The sequence below is a fragment of the Paramisgurnus dabryanus genome, chromosome 11, assembly GCF_030506205.2.
Source record: "Paramisgurnus dabryanus chromosome 11, PD_genome_1.1, whole genome shotgun sequence".
NCBI lineage: Eukaryota > Metazoa > Chordata > Actinopteri > Cypriniformes > Cobitidae > Paramisgurnus > Paramisgurnus dabryanus.
The window spans coordinates 23,844,560-23,862,740 of record NC_133347.1 but is presented as its reverse complement, the minus strand read 5'-3'; the positions used below and the strand labels follow the sequence as shown (position 1 = coordinate 23,862,740).

At 36.0% G+C, this 18,181-nt stretch overlaps 2 protein-coding genes and 2 non-coding genes across 4 annotated transcripts in view; 3 read left to right on the top strand and 1 right to left on the bottom strand.

The window, feature by feature from the left end:
* nudt18 (nudix (nucleoside diphosphate linked moiety X)-type motif 18) overlaps window positions 1–18,181 on the bottom strand; it is a 173,797-nt gene that overhangs the window by 144,685 nt on the left and 10,931 nt on the right. The gene's annotated exons all lie outside the window — the stretch shown is intronic.
* On the top strand, window positions 1,289–17,963 carry pabpc1l (poly(A) binding protein, cytoplasmic 1-like). The gene is made up of 16 exons (XM_065247520.2): window positions 1,289–1,412; window positions 3,601–3,807; window positions 4,147–4,340; window positions 4,487–4,602; window positions 4,938–5,077; window positions 5,186–5,280; window positions 5,350–5,487; window positions 5,597–5,692; window positions 10,610–10,879; window positions 10,969–11,050; window positions 11,169–11,288; window positions 11,493–11,629; window positions 17,115–17,217; window positions 17,330–17,460; window positions 17,565–17,641; window positions 17,774–17,963. The coding sequence occupies exons 2-15, from the start codon at window positions 3,615–3,617 to the stop codon at window positions 17,625–17,627; spliced, it is 1,878 nt and encodes a 625-aa protein (XP_065103592.1). The 5' UTR covers window positions 1,289–1,412; window positions 3,601–3,614; the 3' UTR covers window positions 17,628–17,641; window positions 17,774–17,963.
* LOC135730529 (U6 spliceosomal RNA) lies at window positions 13,363–13,469 on the top strand. The gene has a single exon (XR_010526002.1). It is a non-coding gene; the product is annotated as a U6 spliceosomal RNA (small nuclear RNA).
* LOC135730528 (U6 spliceosomal RNA) lies at window positions 16,073–16,179 on the top strand. The gene has a single exon (XR_010526001.1). It is a non-coding gene; the product is annotated as a U6 spliceosomal RNA (small nuclear RNA).

Below are 18,181 nucleotides of genomic sequence, written 5' to 3'. Positions count from 1 at the left end.
TATTTTTTTGTACACTGTAAATTAAAATATTTATTAGTATACACACTACTTTGAAGTACAGAGATTACATTTCAAGAATTTGTCACTTTTGAACTAGTTCCTATTTTTCCTTTTCATAATCACACATTTTTGTTGTTGTTTGTTATTTATCCATACATACACGTCCATGGAAACATATCAATAATTTGCGGTTAGTAAAATAAAGCATAAGCCCCAAGAAGCAGTGGGTTACCAGTGCATTTTACAATAGCTAAGGGGCGTTGTTACCCTAGCTGTTATAAAATGCACTGTAACACCACTGCTTCGCGGGGCTTATTGCTTTTATAAAATGGTTACTTCATTTGCATAGCATTATTTCATAAAATAAAACACAGCAAATAAGCTATTATATTAAAAATATATATTAGTACAAATATTACTCTTCCGCCAAACAAAGTAGTTCCTCAGAATCAAGCAACACAGGCGCAGTAAGACACAATGAAAATATGATTAAACTCTGTGGTGTTTATTTTCATAAATCAACATTCATTTTACTTATACAATAAAAACATATAAATAATTTATATCATGCAACTGTTGAAGTATGCTTAACTTATTCCCCGTCATTTTTTAAAAAGTTGCCACCCAGTTTTAGTTTAATTCCTTCCAGAAAAATTTTCTTCTTTAAATAAACAATAAATATATCAAATAAAAAGAACAGACCCTCCGCTTTCAAAAAAAAGTTTTATCCTAACTTACCTTCATTTGTTCTCTTATTCTCTTATCACCTCTTAAAATTTATGCAAAAAGCTGTGATAAATTTGAGTGAATTCGTCAGTGTTTAAGTTGGGTAAGATCGCCACCTAGTGAATAATAGCGCAAATATAAATGGGGTGGGTTTCTCACGGACGCGTTTTCTCTTAATCGACGAGATAACTCAACAATGTTTATTGACATTTATCTGGATATCGCCATTAATTGTGCAATTGTAAAAATATTATTATTAAAAATATGATTAAAGACTGTGGTGTTTATTTCCATAAACCAGTACGCAGCAACAGTGGCGCAGTGATACTTAAACCACGTAATGCGCTCTGAACCATAGTTTAGAACGCGTTTCAACCAATCAGAACGAAGGACCAGAACTGCCCGTTTTATAATGTTAATTTTGTACTGCATAAAAATATAAAATTTAAAGCTCGTCGATCTTCCTAATTTTTAACTAAGTTGACTGCTTGGTCATTGTTGAACGAGTACTCTCACAGGAACTATTTTCTCACGCGGATGACAGACGACTTTTAAATTGGTGCACACTGGAGCGCGTTACAAATGTCAGGTGTTTCGCAGCAATAATTAAATGGACACAAAAATAATCCCAACGGGGTGAAGCCCGCTTACAACTACACTGAAGGATATGCTCCAAATTACACCAGGTAATTGTATAACTAAAATTTTCCACAGAAAGATTCATGCTTTTTTAATTAAACACTTTTCGGTTGACGGGTTCTACTAAGCGCGTGATTAGCAAGGAGTGACGAAACCTCCTCGTGCTTGATTTATTAATTTTGTAATTAAATAAACTATTATGAACTATTGATTTTCTGGCTATATAGTTTTGTTAACTGTTATGTTGAACACTATATTGGTTAGTTTGGTATGATGCATGGCTTTTTGATTGTTTTGTTCGCTGACGTTCGACGGGCTTTCGTTTTGTTGACGCTGGGTTTTAAAATAACGGTAAGTGAAGCGAATTTGATCTTAAAATAGTTAAAAGTGTAACGTCTTGAAATGTGACAATAAAATTTAAGTATCACAATAAAGTTAAACTACGTGCGTGTAATTTAAAGGCCATGTTTACAATGTAACACTCAGATTTCTATAACATGAGGTGTAAAAAAACTGCTTTCACCATTTTTACTCCATACGGACACGGGTAGTTTTATAATCGCAGTTTTTTCCTCCAAAAGTTACCGTCCGCACATGCTCGGTTTAAAATAAATCTCCGTCCTCTTGATAAAGCAAAAACATGCTGTCAAGAGCATGTCACACCAGCAGGCGGCGATATAATCTAAATCATAAACCCACCTTGGCTAATCACATAGATATGTACACTAGATGTCGCCTTGGCTACGGCAGTTCATTGGACCGAATGCGTCAACTAGAGCCGCCAGTTTGAAACCGGGGAACCCCACATCAGGGTCATTGTAGGCAACAAGCGTGCTGCACAAGCCCTGAAAAGTGAAGCCAAAACGTCTCGATCGCCCCCCCCAGTGACTGGTCCCAGTATAGGTCATAAACCCCGCCTCCCCATGTTATTCAATGGGACTTGAGACCAACTAAAAAAATTAATTACACTTCAATTATCTTTTTTCCGAACCTGGTTTCTGTCATTTATTGTAGTTTTTATCACACTGATGTAAATTCAAATGTTTGTTTTTAAAATAAGTTTGTGTTTAGTTAGTTATTTAATGATATAAAAACGGTGGTGTCACGTCATGATTGACAGCTGTGATATAGCGTGATATGCGCATTCTGCGAGGGCTGGGTTTTGATTTCGCGGCTTCACTTCCTGCTCACTACTGCGCATGACTGGTCCCGAAATCGCTACTGCGCAGACTCAAGACCCAAGATGTCAGCGCCATATCGGGACACTGGCGGCTTCACTTTTCACCAATGGAAGGGAGCGAACAGGCGTCGTCCATCTTTTTTTACAGTCTATGGAAGGCAATGGTGTAACGGAAATAAAATCACCATAAATCATGAACGCGGTTTTCTTTTGGTTCGTTTCAACAGTCAGACATGTATTTAGCATTGAGTCCAGAAAAATATAAAGTTTGGATATTATGAAAATTTACTTTTTCAAATTATAATGCATAGTGCTAGTAGGCCTAACACAAAAGTCCGGTATCATCCATGAATTCGAAGTACAGACGGATGTATAGGGTGACCATACGTTCCATTCTTCCCGGACACGTCCTGTCCAGGATTTCGGTGTGTCTTCTGGAAGTCTTATTTGTTGACCGCATACCCCATTCAGTTAAAAACATAAGACATACAATTGTAGTTTCATTCTTACCTTAAAATATAGCGGTTGCTTTTTTGTAATAAAAATAATAATCCTCTATGATGTATGCGGTCGATAAATACAACTTCCGGCAGACGCACCCGAAATCCTGGCCAGGATGCGTCCGGGAAGAATGGCATGTATGGTCACCCTACGGATGTAGCAATTTTACCTAGCTTCTTCCTATGACAGGACCCCTGTTCCAATATGGCGGCGGTTTTGACTCATGCTTAGAACCCAAAGGCGACATCTGGTGTATATATCCATGGGCTTATCAGAAGCCTAACAAAAGTGACGTCATAAGGCAAAAACCCTGGTTTTACTGTCTACACACAACACTGCAACTGGCGTTTCCTAAAATCCTCACTCTGGCTTTACGATTTGGGTTATATCACCGCCTGCGACTGTGGCATGCTTTTGACAGCGCGTGTTTTTGCGTGTTCAAGTAGGCAGAGATTTATTTTAAACCAAGCATGCGTGGAGGGGATTTTTTTTAAACCGCAGTTATGAAAGTTATATTGTAGGATCACAATAAATTCTTAAAATTTGTTTTACAGAGTGGTTCTAAAGGATGAACAGCAGTGGACCAGCATACCCTTTGGCCTCTCTGTATGTAGGTGATCTTCATCCAGATGTCACTGAGGCTATGCTTTACCAGAAGTTTTCTCCTGCTGGTCAGATCATGTCCATTCGTGTGTGTCGTGATGTTATTACACGCAGGTCACTTGGATATGCTTATATCAACTTCCAGCAGCCAGCTGATGGTAAGGACACGTGCCTTTGGCTCTTTCGATGGCCTGGTTGGTTTCAAGATGTCCGACAGATTGTTTTGATGTGTAAAGTGTAGTTAACACTTCCTGCACAAATATTGAGAATATTCAATGAGATCATGTTGACCTTTGGGTATGTTATAGAAAGTCTTCCTTGGGTGTCTTGCATTATTTAGTTTTTTAATAGATCTTATTGATGTAAATGTTGACGTAGTTGATAACCCAATGTTAACACTTGTCAATTGACATTTTGTATTATTTTAGTTTAATCTCTTCTGTGAACTATAGTATTTGGTGTTTTCACTATTTTCAAGTATTTCTATTAATTTTTAGCTGAATGTGCCCTTGATACAATGAACTATGAGGTCATCAAGGGTCGACCAATCAGGATCATGTGGTCACAGCGAGATCCCGGCTTGAGAAAGTCTGGCGTTGGAAACATCTTCATCAAGAACATGGATGAGTCTATTGATAACAAGGCTCTCTATGACACTTTTTCTGCTTTTGGTAACATCTTGTCATGTAAGGTATATCCATTTACATTAATATACATGATTTTGACAATTATTCGATTTTTTTTTTTGTCATTTTAATTGCACAATGACAAATAACATTAGAAAACTTAACCGCAATATATAGATTACTTTCAATAGTAAAAATGTGTACATTTTAGGTTGTTTGTGATGAGAACGGCTCGAAGGGCTATGGATTTGTGCACTTTGAGACCCACGAAGCAGCCAACAGAGCCATTGACACCATGAATGGAATGCTTCTGAATGATCGCAAGGTGTAAGTTTAATAAAGTGTTGATTAAGTCTGGAGTACTACGTCAGTTGTCACATTTTTTTTGTTAATCAACATATTAATAAAAATGTGTGTGTCACATGCATGTTTCATATTTAAATTTACTACACTAATCTTTGTTGCATAAAAGAACAATACATTGTGTATTTAACTTTCACAAACATAATATTTTGCTTCATAAAACCTATTAACCCACTGGAGTCATTTGGATTACTGTGTGAATCAATTATGTCATTACATGTTCTTTGCATGACATCTTTGCCTAATAATCGTTTACACTTTTTTTTGTTTACTTTGATTTTTTAAATCTGCATATGCAGTTTTGTAGGGCATTTTAAGTCTCGTAAGGAGCGTGAGGCAGAAATGGGGGCTAAAGCAATGGAGTTCACCAATGTATACGTTAAGAACTTTGGTGATGATGTTGACAATGAGAAGTTGAAGAGCATCTTTAGTGAATTTGGTAGGTGCTTTTATAATCACCTTGTTCAGATGTTAAACCTAGCATCACTTACTTTACAGAATATTGATATTGCTCTCATAGTCTCATTACTTTGCTTTTATACCTCAGGTAAGACCCTCAGTGTATGTGTGATGACCGATGAAAGGGGACGGTCTCGTGGCTTCGGCTTTGTCAACTTCGATAACCATGAAGATGCCAGGAGGGTATGACAACGAATCGTGTGTTTGAATATAACCCGTTGATGTTAAATCTGAAGTCTTTTGCTCTGTTAGGCAGTAGCTGAAATGAATGGCAAGGAGTTGAATGGCAGGGTGCTGTATGCGGGTCGAGCTCAGAAGAGATTGGAGAGACAGGGAGAACTTAAACGCAAGTTTGAGCAAATAAAGCAGGAACGCATTCAACGGTACCAGGTATACACATGCCTAAATGCACAGTTGCTTGCAGGCTAAATCTGATTTTTTTTTATAAAAAAAATGTATGCATTTTGTAATGTATGCATTGTTTTGTTTTTTACTGTAGGGGGTTAATCTTTATGTTAAGAATCTAGATGACAGCATTGATGATGAGAAATTGAGGAAAGAGTTTGCACCTTATGGAACAATTACCAGTGCAAAGGTATTGTAAAGTGCACAATAACACATGTGTCTTTTCAAATAACAGCATTATGTGACCAAGGCTAAAGTCTCAGTGTAATGATGAGATAAGGAGCATCAAAGTTGGGTTTCAATCATTGATTTCACATTCATTTCAATCTTTGACATGATATCAAGTGTATGATTTCACTGAATGTTTTTTAATGTTTTTTACATTGTGTAGGATGTTTTTAAGTACAAAACAACAAATCACAAATTGGGTTTAAAATTTTAAGGGTTACATACTAAAAATTATTCGCAAGAATTCAAAAACTGTATATGATGCAGGCAATAAAATTTACATAGCTATATAAAAATAGAAAATTTATACCAAAGTTGAAATTTGGTGTATTACAATGCCTAAAACAATTTTCATGGATGATTCATATAGTCTGAATCTTATTTTATTGCATAGATTTGTAGAAGGTTCACTTGAATAGATGAAGGTTTAATTTGTATGTAAAATATTCAGGTTCTTTGAGGTTAATTGGTGACTACTGCAATAATCTAAGATTATATGAGGAGCTCAGATGCACAACCCGCTATACGCCACTTCGTCAAAAATGAGATTATGATATTAATCAGACGCTCTCTGCATGTGTGTTTGTTCATCAAATACTTTTTTTTTTTTTTAAGTTATGTTTTTGGGCCATTTTATGCCTTTTTTATTAGATAGATAGTAGTGTAGGAGATGACAGGAAAGTATAATCTCTGTGAAGTTGGCACCCCATATTATTAAACAATTTCCAAAACTATACCATTCGTTTGTGCTGTGTTTGTGCTGATTTGTGCAGCAGAAATGAACATTTGTGCTGGTTTGGTGTTTGAGATATTAAACATTACTTTTTTGGCTGTGTGACGTCATTCTCCACCCCATGTTGTCCAAATCCCTCCAAAACGGCGGCGTTCGTTTGTGCTCGATTTGTGCCGGTTTGTGCCGTGGCAACAAACGCTGTAATAACTTCCCTTCGTGAGTTATAAGAAGAATATATTCGGTAGCCGTGACGTCACTCTCCACCCCATATCGTCCAAATCGAATCAAAACGGCGCTGTTCGTTTGTGCTCGATTTGTGCTGGTTTGTGCCGTTAAAATGACCAGTGTATCTATTTCCGTTGCCTAGAAATAACACATTTGTTTCTGGGCAGTGACGTCATTCTCCACCCCAGGTCGTCTAAATCATGCCAAACAGGCGCCGTTCGTTTGTGCTCAATTTGTGCCGGTTTGTGCAGTTAAAAGAAATCCGGCAATATATTCATTCTCTATTATAACAAGCATCCAAATTTGATGATTAAGTTACGTCACTCTCCACCCCATGTTGTCCAAATAGCCCCAAATCTACGCCGTTCGTTTGTGCTCGAATTGTGCCCGTTTGTGCCGTTTAAACAAATGCTCTAACTGCTTACCATCCTGAGATACGACGAGAATATTTTCGGGAGCGCTGACGTCACTCTCCACCCCACGTCGTCCAAATCGACCCAAACCAGCGCCGTTCGTTTGTGCTCAATTTGTGCTGGTTTGTGCAGTAGAAAGAAACAACATAACTTACTCCCATCCTCGACATCACAGTGTTTAACTTTGTGAGACGTTGCGCAGACTCTTCAGCATATGACATCAAACTGTCGCGAGAGAAGCTCTCGCGCAACAGTGAGTTGCGCTGCTCGAATTAAATAAAACATTTAACTTTTTTTAAAAGTTGCATTTTCTCTAAATTCGTCAATGAGAGGGAAAGAGTTAGGTGGCTTTTATCAGTGTGCCTTACAAAATCAATAACACCGGTGTGCATCTTGAGAAAAAACAACAGAGCAAAACAATTAATTAAAATATATAAATCTCAAAAGTATATTTTTTTGGAGTTCCTGAGAACTAAGAGAATGGCGAGTAGTCTATATGATTAACGTTACTAAAAATAGGCTATCTATCTATATATATATATATATATATATATATATATATATATATATATATATATATATATATATATATATATATATATATATATATATATATATATATATATATATATATATATATATATATAAACGATACACATATAAAATAAAAAATATAAAAACGATACACACCTCACCTGACACTGATCTAATTGTTAGGTTCCTCTGAGAAAGATCTTAGTAGCCTCTGGAATTGTTAAGTGCTCTGATTATTGAATATCATTCAATCATCTACAAAATACATTGGCCCTCATTTATCAAACGAGAAAAAAAATCCTCTCACGTCTGATTGATTAAACTTATGCGGCCAATTCTGTCGCACGAATGAACAGATGTTCATAAATGAGGCGGCTGAAAACAATCGTCATTTGAATATTAATAGCCTCGCCCTTAGAGTTTACGATATTAAAACCTTAACCGGACACGCAGAGGAACTTCTCCATGGATACTGAACTTTGACCTTTCAAGTTCAAACGAAGTAGCTTACTAAAAATAAAAATCGTGAAAGAGCTAGATCACTGAAGAGAAATTAATCTTAACACCAAAAACGCCAACATTGTAATTTCAAATAATCAAATATTAACATAATTATATAGGCTATTTAATAAGTATCTAACTGTAGTATTTTAAGTAGTGTGTAGTGTATATAAAGCACACAATTCATCATATTTAAGCTGTGTAGTATAATGATTTTTAATAATAATTATTATTTAATTAATAATCATTTTTATGATGAAATCAATGTATAAATAAATAAATCATCCTGTATATAGCCTATGTGAATTTCAGTGCAGGTTTTGCACATTCTACGTAGGTAGAAATAGTACATTTGTGACAAATCATACAAAATACGTTTATCTTTCTCTTCATACGGAGTGTAAAACAAACTCTCTCACGCAGGCACGCGCGCACAGCTGCGTGTAAATTAAATGCACTCTCATATTGTTGAGCTTGAACGGCTGTTTTACTATATGAAATTATAAAGTTTTTTCTGTGGGGAAAAATTGAGCAGAAATCCCATTTTCTATTTGATAAACTATATAAAAACATTTTGCTAACCTTTTCTCGTTATTACTTTCCAGAGTAAAACAGACCGAGCAGAGCATAGCGCGAGAGCTTCTCGAAAGCATGCAGATCTGTTTGCCATCGAAACCCTCTCGCGACAGTTTGATGTCATATGCTGTAGAGTCTGCGCAACGTCTCACAAAGTTAAACACTGTGATGTCGAGGATGGGAGTAAGTTATGTTGTTTCTTTCTACTGCACAAACCAGCACAAATTGAGCACAAACGAACGGCGCTGGTTTGGGTCGATTTGGACGACGTGGGGTGGAGAGTGACGTCACTGCCCTGAATCAAAATTGTTATTTCTAAGCAACGGAAATAGATACGCTTGTCCTTATAACGGCAAAAACCAGCACAAATCGAGCACAAACGAACTGCGCCGGTTTGAATGGATTTGGACGACGTGGGGTGGAGAGTGACGTCAGCGCTCCCGAAAATATTCTCGTCGTATCTCAGGATGGTAAGCAGTTAGAGCATTTGTTTAAACGGCACAAACGGGCACAATTCGAGCACAAACGAACGGCGTAGATTTGGGGCTATTTGGACAACATGGGGTGGAGAGTGACGTAACTTAATCATCAAATTTGGATGCTTGTTATAATAGAGAATGAATATATTGCCGGATTTCTTTTAACTGCACAAACCGGCACAAATTGAGCACAAACGAACGGCGCCTGTTTGGCATGATTTAGACGACCTGGGGTGGAGAATGACGTCACTGCCCAGAAACAAATGTGTTATTTCTAGGCAACGGAAATAGATACACTGGTCATTTTAACGGCACAAACCAGCACAAATCGAGCACAAACGAACAGCGCCGTTTTGATTCGATTTGGACGATATGGGGTGGAGAGTGACGTCACGGCTACCGAATATATTCTTCTTATATCTCACGAAGGGAAGTTATTACAGCGTTTGTTGCCACGGCACAAACCGGCACAAATCGAGCACAAACAAACGCCGCCGTTTTGGAGGGATTTGGACAACATGGGGTGGAGAATGACGTCACACAGCCAAAAAAGTAATGTTTAATATCTCAAACACCAAACCAGCACAAATGTTCATTTCTGCTGCACAAATCAGCACAAACACAGCACAAACGAATGGTATAGTTTTGGAAATTGTTTAATAATATGGGGTGCCAACTTCACAGAGATGAAAGTATAGGGTGGAGAGAGAGGGGTACGGGATCGGCAAAGGACCTCGAGCCGGGATTCGAACTCGGGTCGCCGAAAGTGCGACTGCACCATATGTCGGAGCACTTGCCCACTACACCATCGGCTCCGACATCAAATACTTTTGACTTAATTTCGTTTAATCCCTGCATCAGGCCATTCAGAACCGGTTTGTTGACAGAATTCGTCAAACGCCATGATATAGTCCTTTTAAGTGTACGGAAGAGGAATTGAATGAACAACGGCGTGCAAATGTCCCCTTGTATCTTTTGTACGTTTTTGGACCTGAATACGACCTGAATGACGGTAACATGGACCACAGCGCCCCCTAATGTATGGTTCCGTTTTTTTTACATTCTGACTTTAATCATTTGCAATGTTTTTCGTAGAAACTTCAGTAAATAGTTTCAAAATCAATATGATTTGTTTAAAGAAGTTTTTTTGCCAAAAAGCTTGCATGTAATGTTTTGCATAGAAAGCAGTAAAATTTGTTAAACACCAATGAAATGATTAAAGTAACATAGGCATTTCAGTTACTGACTATAATCTTTTCATTGCCATTAAATGGAAATCATTGAATGTAAACGTTAAAGCGTTAGTTCACCCCAAAATGACAATTTTATCATAAATCGCTAACCCCTGTGTCATTCTAAACAACAAAGTGCTCTTTCCCAAACACATTAGTATGATTATTTTGTTCTTATTTGGATAGGTGATGACCGACGGAGGCCACAGCAGGGGCTTTGGCTTTGTGTGCTTTTCTTCTCCTGAAGAGGCCACAAAGGCTGTGACTGAAATGAACGGCCGGATCGTTAGCACCAAACCGCTGTATGTGGCTCTTGCCCAAAGAAAAGAAGAGCGAAAGGCCATCCTTACCAATCAGTACATGCAGAGATTAGCTAGCATTCGAGCCATTCCCAGCCCTGCAATACCCAGCACTTACCAGCAGAGCTCTGGTTACTACATGACCTCTGTGCCGCAGGTCAGTCAAGTTTATGTGTGTGTTTTGCATGTTTATTGTAGTATTTGTTTATTCACTTCTGTGCTTAACTTGCATGTTTGCATTTCTAGCATCAAGTTCGCTCTTTTTACAACAGCGTGCCAAACCTGCGGCCTGCACCACGCTGGACTGCTCAAGCTCCTAGAACACAAGGTAAAGTCTGTTTTTGAACAAAAAGGTTGTAGACTTTTACCCAACAAGGAAGGCCAAGTGTGTTTATTTCAAAGCATTTATAAGTGGATGCTTTCACTTTTGTTATTGGGCACTCTAGCTCCATTTCCAGCTCAGTTCATGAGACAAGCAGTGCCACGCAGACCCTCCACCACCATCAGCACAGTCCGCCAGGCTTCCACTCAAGTTCCTCACATTGTTAACAACACTCAACGAATGGGTAAGGATCTATATTTTATAGTTTCTCTCTAGTTGTAAGTGTTGATGTTATATTTTTCTCAGGATTTTTACATAATTGATGGATAATAAATACAGAATTATGAGACCGTTTGATGTTGACTTGATGAATGTTAGTGTAATTTTTGATTGACTGAAATGTCCTTTTTTTTAAACGTTTTTATTGTTTGTTTCTTTGTTTGCGTAGCTAACATTGGGACGCAGACTGCAGGTGGGCGAACAGCAGGAGGAGCTGCAGTCAGAGGAGTCAGTCAGTACAAGTACTCCGCAGGTGTCCGAAATGTGCAGCAGGTCATTAATGCACCTGCTCCTGTTGTTCATCAGGTAAAAATACTTTTTTTTTTTTTGTAAATACTTTTTTTTTGTAATAATAATTTTTAATTATATTTAAATTGTACTTTTTTATTTGTAAAATTGTAATTGAATTTTTTAGATGAATGTTGTTTTTACGTCTTTTAAATTTTTAAATTAAATGCATTACATTTAAAATTTACTCTCATTTAATTTTAATTTTTAATTGTAAAATTTTAATATTTTTATTTTTAAATTGTATTGAAAATTTAATTTAAATCTTTTAAATAAAAATTTTACATTTTTAAAATAGATTTTTTATTTATTTTTACGTTGAATTTTTTTAAATTTTAAAAAGTTTTTTTAATTGAATTAAAAAAATATTTTACAAATTGAATTGATTTTAATTTGTAAATTGATTTTAATTTGTAAATTGATTTTATTTTTACATTTTTATTTATTTTTATTTTTAATTTTTTTTTATTGAATTTATTTTATTAATTTTCTATTTTTAAAACTTATTTAAAAAAAAGATATTATTTTTTAAATTGAATTTTTATTTTTAAATTAAATATTTTTTTTTTTTCATTTTAAAATTTCAAATTGTACTTTTTAAATTGAAATTTTTTTTTTGAGTTTTTTTTTTATTTAAATTTAACAAAAAAATTTTCATTTTAAAATTTCAAATTTTCAAAATTACATTTTAATTTTTTTAAATTTCTTTTTTTCAATTTTATTTATTTATTTTTTAAATATGTATTTTTATTTAAAAAGTAATTTAAATTAATTTTTTATTTTAAAAACAAAAATAAAATAAATAACAAAAAATAGTTTTATACTACCTATTTTTGTTTTAAAACAAAATTAAGATTATTACAACTGATTTCCTTTTTGTGGCCAGTAGGTTACAAACAAACAGTAACATTACCACTTATAGAATATTGCAGAATATTAAAGCAGTGCAATATTTCTCAAAGCCCTCATCAGAGGTGATGGTTTTTACTGAGATAAAGGCATAACTTGTGTTAGAGAGCCCCTAGTGGTAACTAAGACAGTATAGCTGAAACTGCTACTGTATCAACCACATTAAAGTAACAAAAGCGTTATAACAAAAGTTATAGATAGAGGTAGATAGAGCAGGCAACGCTTTCAACCATGTTGAGCCTGCACTTTTTTTAAGCAATGTTTCTAACTTTTTAAAGCCTTTTGTCCCAATCTTTTCTTTCATGCAGTATGTTTTTTTTTTTTCTGAGTGTTACACTATAAAACACTAGCTTTTTGTTTAGACTACGGCTTGGCGGCCTTATCGCTGTTAAAGACGTAGCTTGCTTGCTTTTTCTCAGCCCTTTCTTCCCCATGCTTTCTGTCTTTTTGAATGCCTTGGGGTCTTGTGTAATGTCTCGCCATGGTGACGAAACCAGAAGTCTTTGGGTGGAGGGGGAACGTCTGTGCTGGGGGAAGGGACGTCACCATGACAAAGCTTTAGTGTGTCACCACTGAAGGCCAATCATGTTTGTTTGAGAGGTTCTGCTTTGCATATTTGCCTGCTCCTTGCCCTGCCAGCATACATTGACACCAAATATCATGTTTTAAACATTTTGTATGTTATTTGAGACTTGAATTTGTAACATTATAGCAAATGTACAACATTTGCACCAAGAATGTGCCAGCCAAAGACAACTACATTTGATCTGGCCATTCACCACCTATCACAATGCTTGCCGGAGGACCGTGGTATAAATCTCTCGTGTCCGGGCTGCTAATTCGTGCTTGCTTCGGCAGCACATATACTAAAATTGGAACGATACAGAGAAGATTAGCATGGCCCCTGCGCAAGGATGACACGCAAATTCGTGAAGCGTTCCTCATTTTTGTCCTTTTATTTATCGTTTAATCATTAATTTTAATGAAATTCATGAGTTTAATTACGTTTACATTAAAAAGAAATCCGCTGTGCTCATTTTTAGGCGTCCGTAGAGTTCTGTAAGCCTATTTTGGGGTTTAGTGACTGTTAACCATTACACTGAAATTCTGCACTTTTAGGTCATTGGCCTAATATTTTTGCCAATATAAGCAATTAAATAAATTTGTGTGGTAATTAATATTTTGCTATAAATGCTGTTGACTTGTTTTGAGGCCAGAATATTCCTTTAAGGTGGATTAAATATAATTAGATTTTATTTACACTCCTATGGCTATATTGCTTTTGTTTATTGTTCTCAGAAATTTAGTAATCTAGAACAAATTAATTTCATGGGTGTCAAGTTAACATGACTAGAACTCTAGTTTAAACTAGATATTAAAGTTTAAGAAAAACTTTATGTTGGCTTGACAAAGCCTGCCCTGAACGTTGAAAACTGTTTGACAAAAGTTAAATTTAGTAGGCTAACTGGCTGTTAACGTTTTAGTCTAAAGCTAGCATGATTTACCATGACGCTAACATGTTTAAAAGACCCAACCCCCATGTCTCTATGATGTTCTGATGCAGAGATATAAGGATATATTCAGTTGTTATGGTACTAAATTTGATTGCTAGGGAGAACATCCAATAGTGATCCTCTCCAAGTCACGAGTCAAACGGTCCAACCCTTGTGTCTCTATGATGGTCTGATGCAGAGATATAAGGCTTTATTCAGTTGCTAAGGTACTGTGTTCGGTTGCTAGGAGAGGATCACTAGTGGATGCCAATTTTCTCCCAAGTCACGAGTCAAACGGTCCAACCCCTGTGTCTCTACGATGTTCTGATGCAGAGATATAAGGCTTTATTTGGTTGCTAGGGTAATGTATTTGGTTGCTAGGGAGAAAATTGGCATCCACTAGTGATTACACTCCAAGTCAGGAGTCAAATGGACCAACCACCATGTCTCTAAGCTGTTCTGATGCAGAGAAAAAAGGCTTTGGTTATTTGGTGGCTAGGGTGATCATATTTGGTTGATAGGGGTGTGACTTAATACCACTATAAGGATCCTGAGAGACTGATTGGATGCCTGAGTAAAATGAACCAACCCCCATGTCTGTCACACTGTGGTGGAAATTTTTTTTAATTGATTTTGTACATTTTTTTTTTTATTGAATATTTTTTAAATTTTAACATCGAATTTTTGAATTTGTAAAATTGATTGTAATTTTTTTATTAAATTTTTTTGAAAAATATTTTTGTAAAATTGATTTTTACTTTTTGTTGTTTTTAAAAAAGAATTTTTTTTTATTTGAATATTTATTTATTTTTTAAACTTTTATTTTTATTTTATTTTTTACAAATTAACATTTTATTTTAACTTTTTTAAATTTATTTATTTATATATTTTTATTTTTTTAATAAATGTATTTTGATTAAAAATATTTATTTTAATTTTAAAATTAATTTACTTTTTTATTTTAAAATTTTTTTAAAAAATTTTTTTACTTCATCTTAACTTTATTTTAAAATAATATTACACCGTTATTACAACTGATTTCCTTTTTGTGGCCAGAAGGTTACAAACAAACAGTAATGCTACCACTTTGCTGTATGCCTAAGAAATAGTTACCCAAAAACGAAAAAAAAAAAAACATCTTTATAAAATAACATAACATCATGACAGCTTGTCACAAGTTATGAAAGCACACAATATAATGTCATAATAGAATGTAAAATTATTGCTAAATTAGCATTCATAGTGGCCACTAATTTTGTTGCAAAATATTAAAGCGGTGCAATATTTATCTGAAGATTTTCTCAGTGCCCTCATCAGAGCTGATGGTTTTACTGAGACAAAGGCATAACTTGTGTTAGAGAGCCCCTAGTGGTAACAAAGACATTAATGTGGTTGATACAGTGGCAGTTTCAGCTATAAAGTAACAAAAGCGATATAACAAAAGTTATAGATAAAGAGAAATTGAGCAGGCAACGCTTTCAACCATGTTGAGCCTGCACTTTTTTTAAGCAATGTTTCTAACTTTTTAAAGCCTTTTGTCACAATCTTTTCTTTCATGCAGTATGTTTTTTTTCTGAGTGTTACACTATAAAACACTAGCTTTTTGTTCAGACTGCGGCTTGGCGGCCTCATCGCTGTTAAAGACGTAGCTTGCTTGCTTTTCCTTAGCCCTTTCTTCCCCATGCTTTCTGTCTTTTTGAATGCTGAAACCAGAAGTCCTGGTGTGGAGGGGGGTGGAGGGGGAATGTGTGTGCTGGGGGAAGGGACGTCACGCATGACAAAGCTTTAGTGCGTCACCACAGAAGGCCAATGATGTTTGTTTGAGAGGTTCTGCTTTGCATATTTGCCTGCTCCTTGCCCTGCCAGCATACATTGACACAAAATATCATGTTTTAAACATTTTGTATGTTATGTGAGAATTGAATTTGTAACACGTACAACATTTGCACCAAGAATGTGCCAGCCAAAGACAACTACATTTGATCTGGCCATTCACCACCTATCACAATGCTTGCCGGAGGACCGTGGTATAAATCTCTCGTGTCCGGGCTGCTAATTCGTGCTTGCTTCGGCAGCACATATACTAAAATTGGAACGATACAGAGAAGATTAGCATGGCCCCTGCGCAAGGATGACACGCAAATTCGTGAAGCGTTCCTCATTTTTGTCCTTTATTTATCGTTTAATCATTAATTTTATTGAAATTCATGAGTTTAATCATGTTTACATTAAAAAGAAATCCGCTGTGCTCATTTTTAGGCGTCCGTAGAGTTCTGTAAGCCTATTTTGGGGTTTAGTGACTTTATTCGTTATGGGTATGACTTTATTATGCTAGGGTACTGTATTGGCATCCACTAGTGATAACATGTCACGAGTCAAACGGTCCAACCCCTGTGTCTCTACGATGTTCTGATGCAGAGATAAAAGGCTTTATTCTGTTGCTAGGGTGCTGTATTTGGTTGCTAGGGAGAAATTTGGCATCCACTAGGGATCCTCTCCAAGTCACGAGTCAAACGGTCCAACCACCATGTCTCTGCCCTGTTCTGATGCAGAGATAAAAGGCTTTATTTGGTTGCTAGGGTACTGTATTTGGTTGCTAGGGAGAAAATTGGCATCCTTTTGGAAATCCTGCCCCGATTGCTTATAAAAGTCATAGCACACCATTCCCCAATAAGCCAGTGCGGTGCGGACACCACTACTACTAAGTTTAGAATGAAGAACAGTATGTAGGCTTTTACAAGCCAACATAATTAGAAATGGTTTTATATGGCTATTTGATGTTTTAAAGGCCATTTGTGATCGCATCTAGCCCCCTTGTGGTTAAACTGAAACTTAAACATTTAGATCTTTGCCGCTCTCAATGTAATGTCATTTGAAATGCAAATGTTGTTTAAAGGTTCAACAGGTTGTTTATTAATAAAATGTATTAAAATAAATTATGAAACACGGTTTGTTAGTTTAAAACTGTGACTTTTTTACACCTCAACCAAAATAGCTGCTTTCATGGCCACTGGGTGGGGCTACATCTTTTAAACTGCAATCTTAAAACTAATAAGTACATTTCTACACCTATAAGTGTAATATGCGTTTATTTTGTTTAGGTTGCACAGAATACAGAGCCTGCGGTACACGTGAGGGGTCAAGATCCACTTACAGCCTCAATGCTGGCAGCTGCACCCTTAAAAGAACAGAAACAGCTACTGGGTATTACACACACACACACACACACACACACATCAAGGGAATGGAGGATTAGTGAAAATGTGACATTTTGTTTAGGTCCTTTATATGCCTTAACTGTGTGCATCCTTTACAGGTGAACGCCTGTACCCCCTTATACAGGCTATGCATCCCAATCTAGCAGGGAAGATCACGGGTATGCTGCTGGAGATTGACAACTCTGAACTACTACACATGCTTGAGTCTCCAGAATCCCTCCACTCTAAGGTTTGCCAACTTAACACAACAATTATCACTGGATCTTTGCTCGTGATCATGGATTTATTTATTAACCAAAGTGATATAATAATGCAATAATCTGAACTCTTTAGGTTGAAGAGGCAGTAGCGGTTCTTCAGGCTCATCAAGCCAAGGAGTTGTCAGATACGAAGTAAAGAAGCTCCTAGAGGCAAGCATGTTTTATCCCATGAACATGCACACCTAATGTTTGGTTTTGATTCATGCAAAATTATGTGACGCCACACAACTTGTTAGATTCAGGTTTTTGTTACATTTATTGTTTATTATTTCATTATTGTAGGCATGCACACTGAAGTTCCAAGGAGGTGTTTGAAAAGGAGAGAGAAAAGGAAAAAGCACTCTATAATGTTGAGTTTGTTCTGATCTGATTTTGTTTATAAAAATGAAAAATGGAAAAAAATGAAAAATTATGAAAACCTAAAAAAATGAATATTTGAAATTTCTGTGTGCAATAAATATTATTCTCGCTTAATGTGCAAATGTTGTTTCAGACTTGTATTTTTTCCTTTTTTTTTATCATAATCATCATGATTTCTTTGTGATTGTATCATGGTTCGCTTGACCTTATGTCTTTGGCTTTGTTCTGCTAAACCTTAAGGAGTATCTAAACTGAGCCAAAAGTAATCAATAGTTAAATGCAGCATCATGTACAGTCAGAGGATGTCAAACATTGGTAATGCTTCTCTGG

What these genes read in the sequence shown, in the direction of transcription:
- pabpc1l (XM_065247520.2), top strand. Translation starts at nt 3,615, where the DNA reads ATGAACAGCAGTGGACCAGCATACCCTTTGGCCTCTCTGTATGTAGGT. An exon ending in ACCATGAAGATGCCAGGAGG is followed by an intron (nt 5,281 to 5,349) that starts GTATGACAACGA and finishes TTGCTCTGTTAG; the next exon opens with GCAGTAGCTGAAATGAATGG. An exon ending in TAACAACACTCAACGAATGG is followed by an intron (nt 11,289 to 11,492) that starts GTAAGGATCTAT and finishes TTGTTTGCGTAG; the next exon opens with CTAACATTGGGACGCAGACT.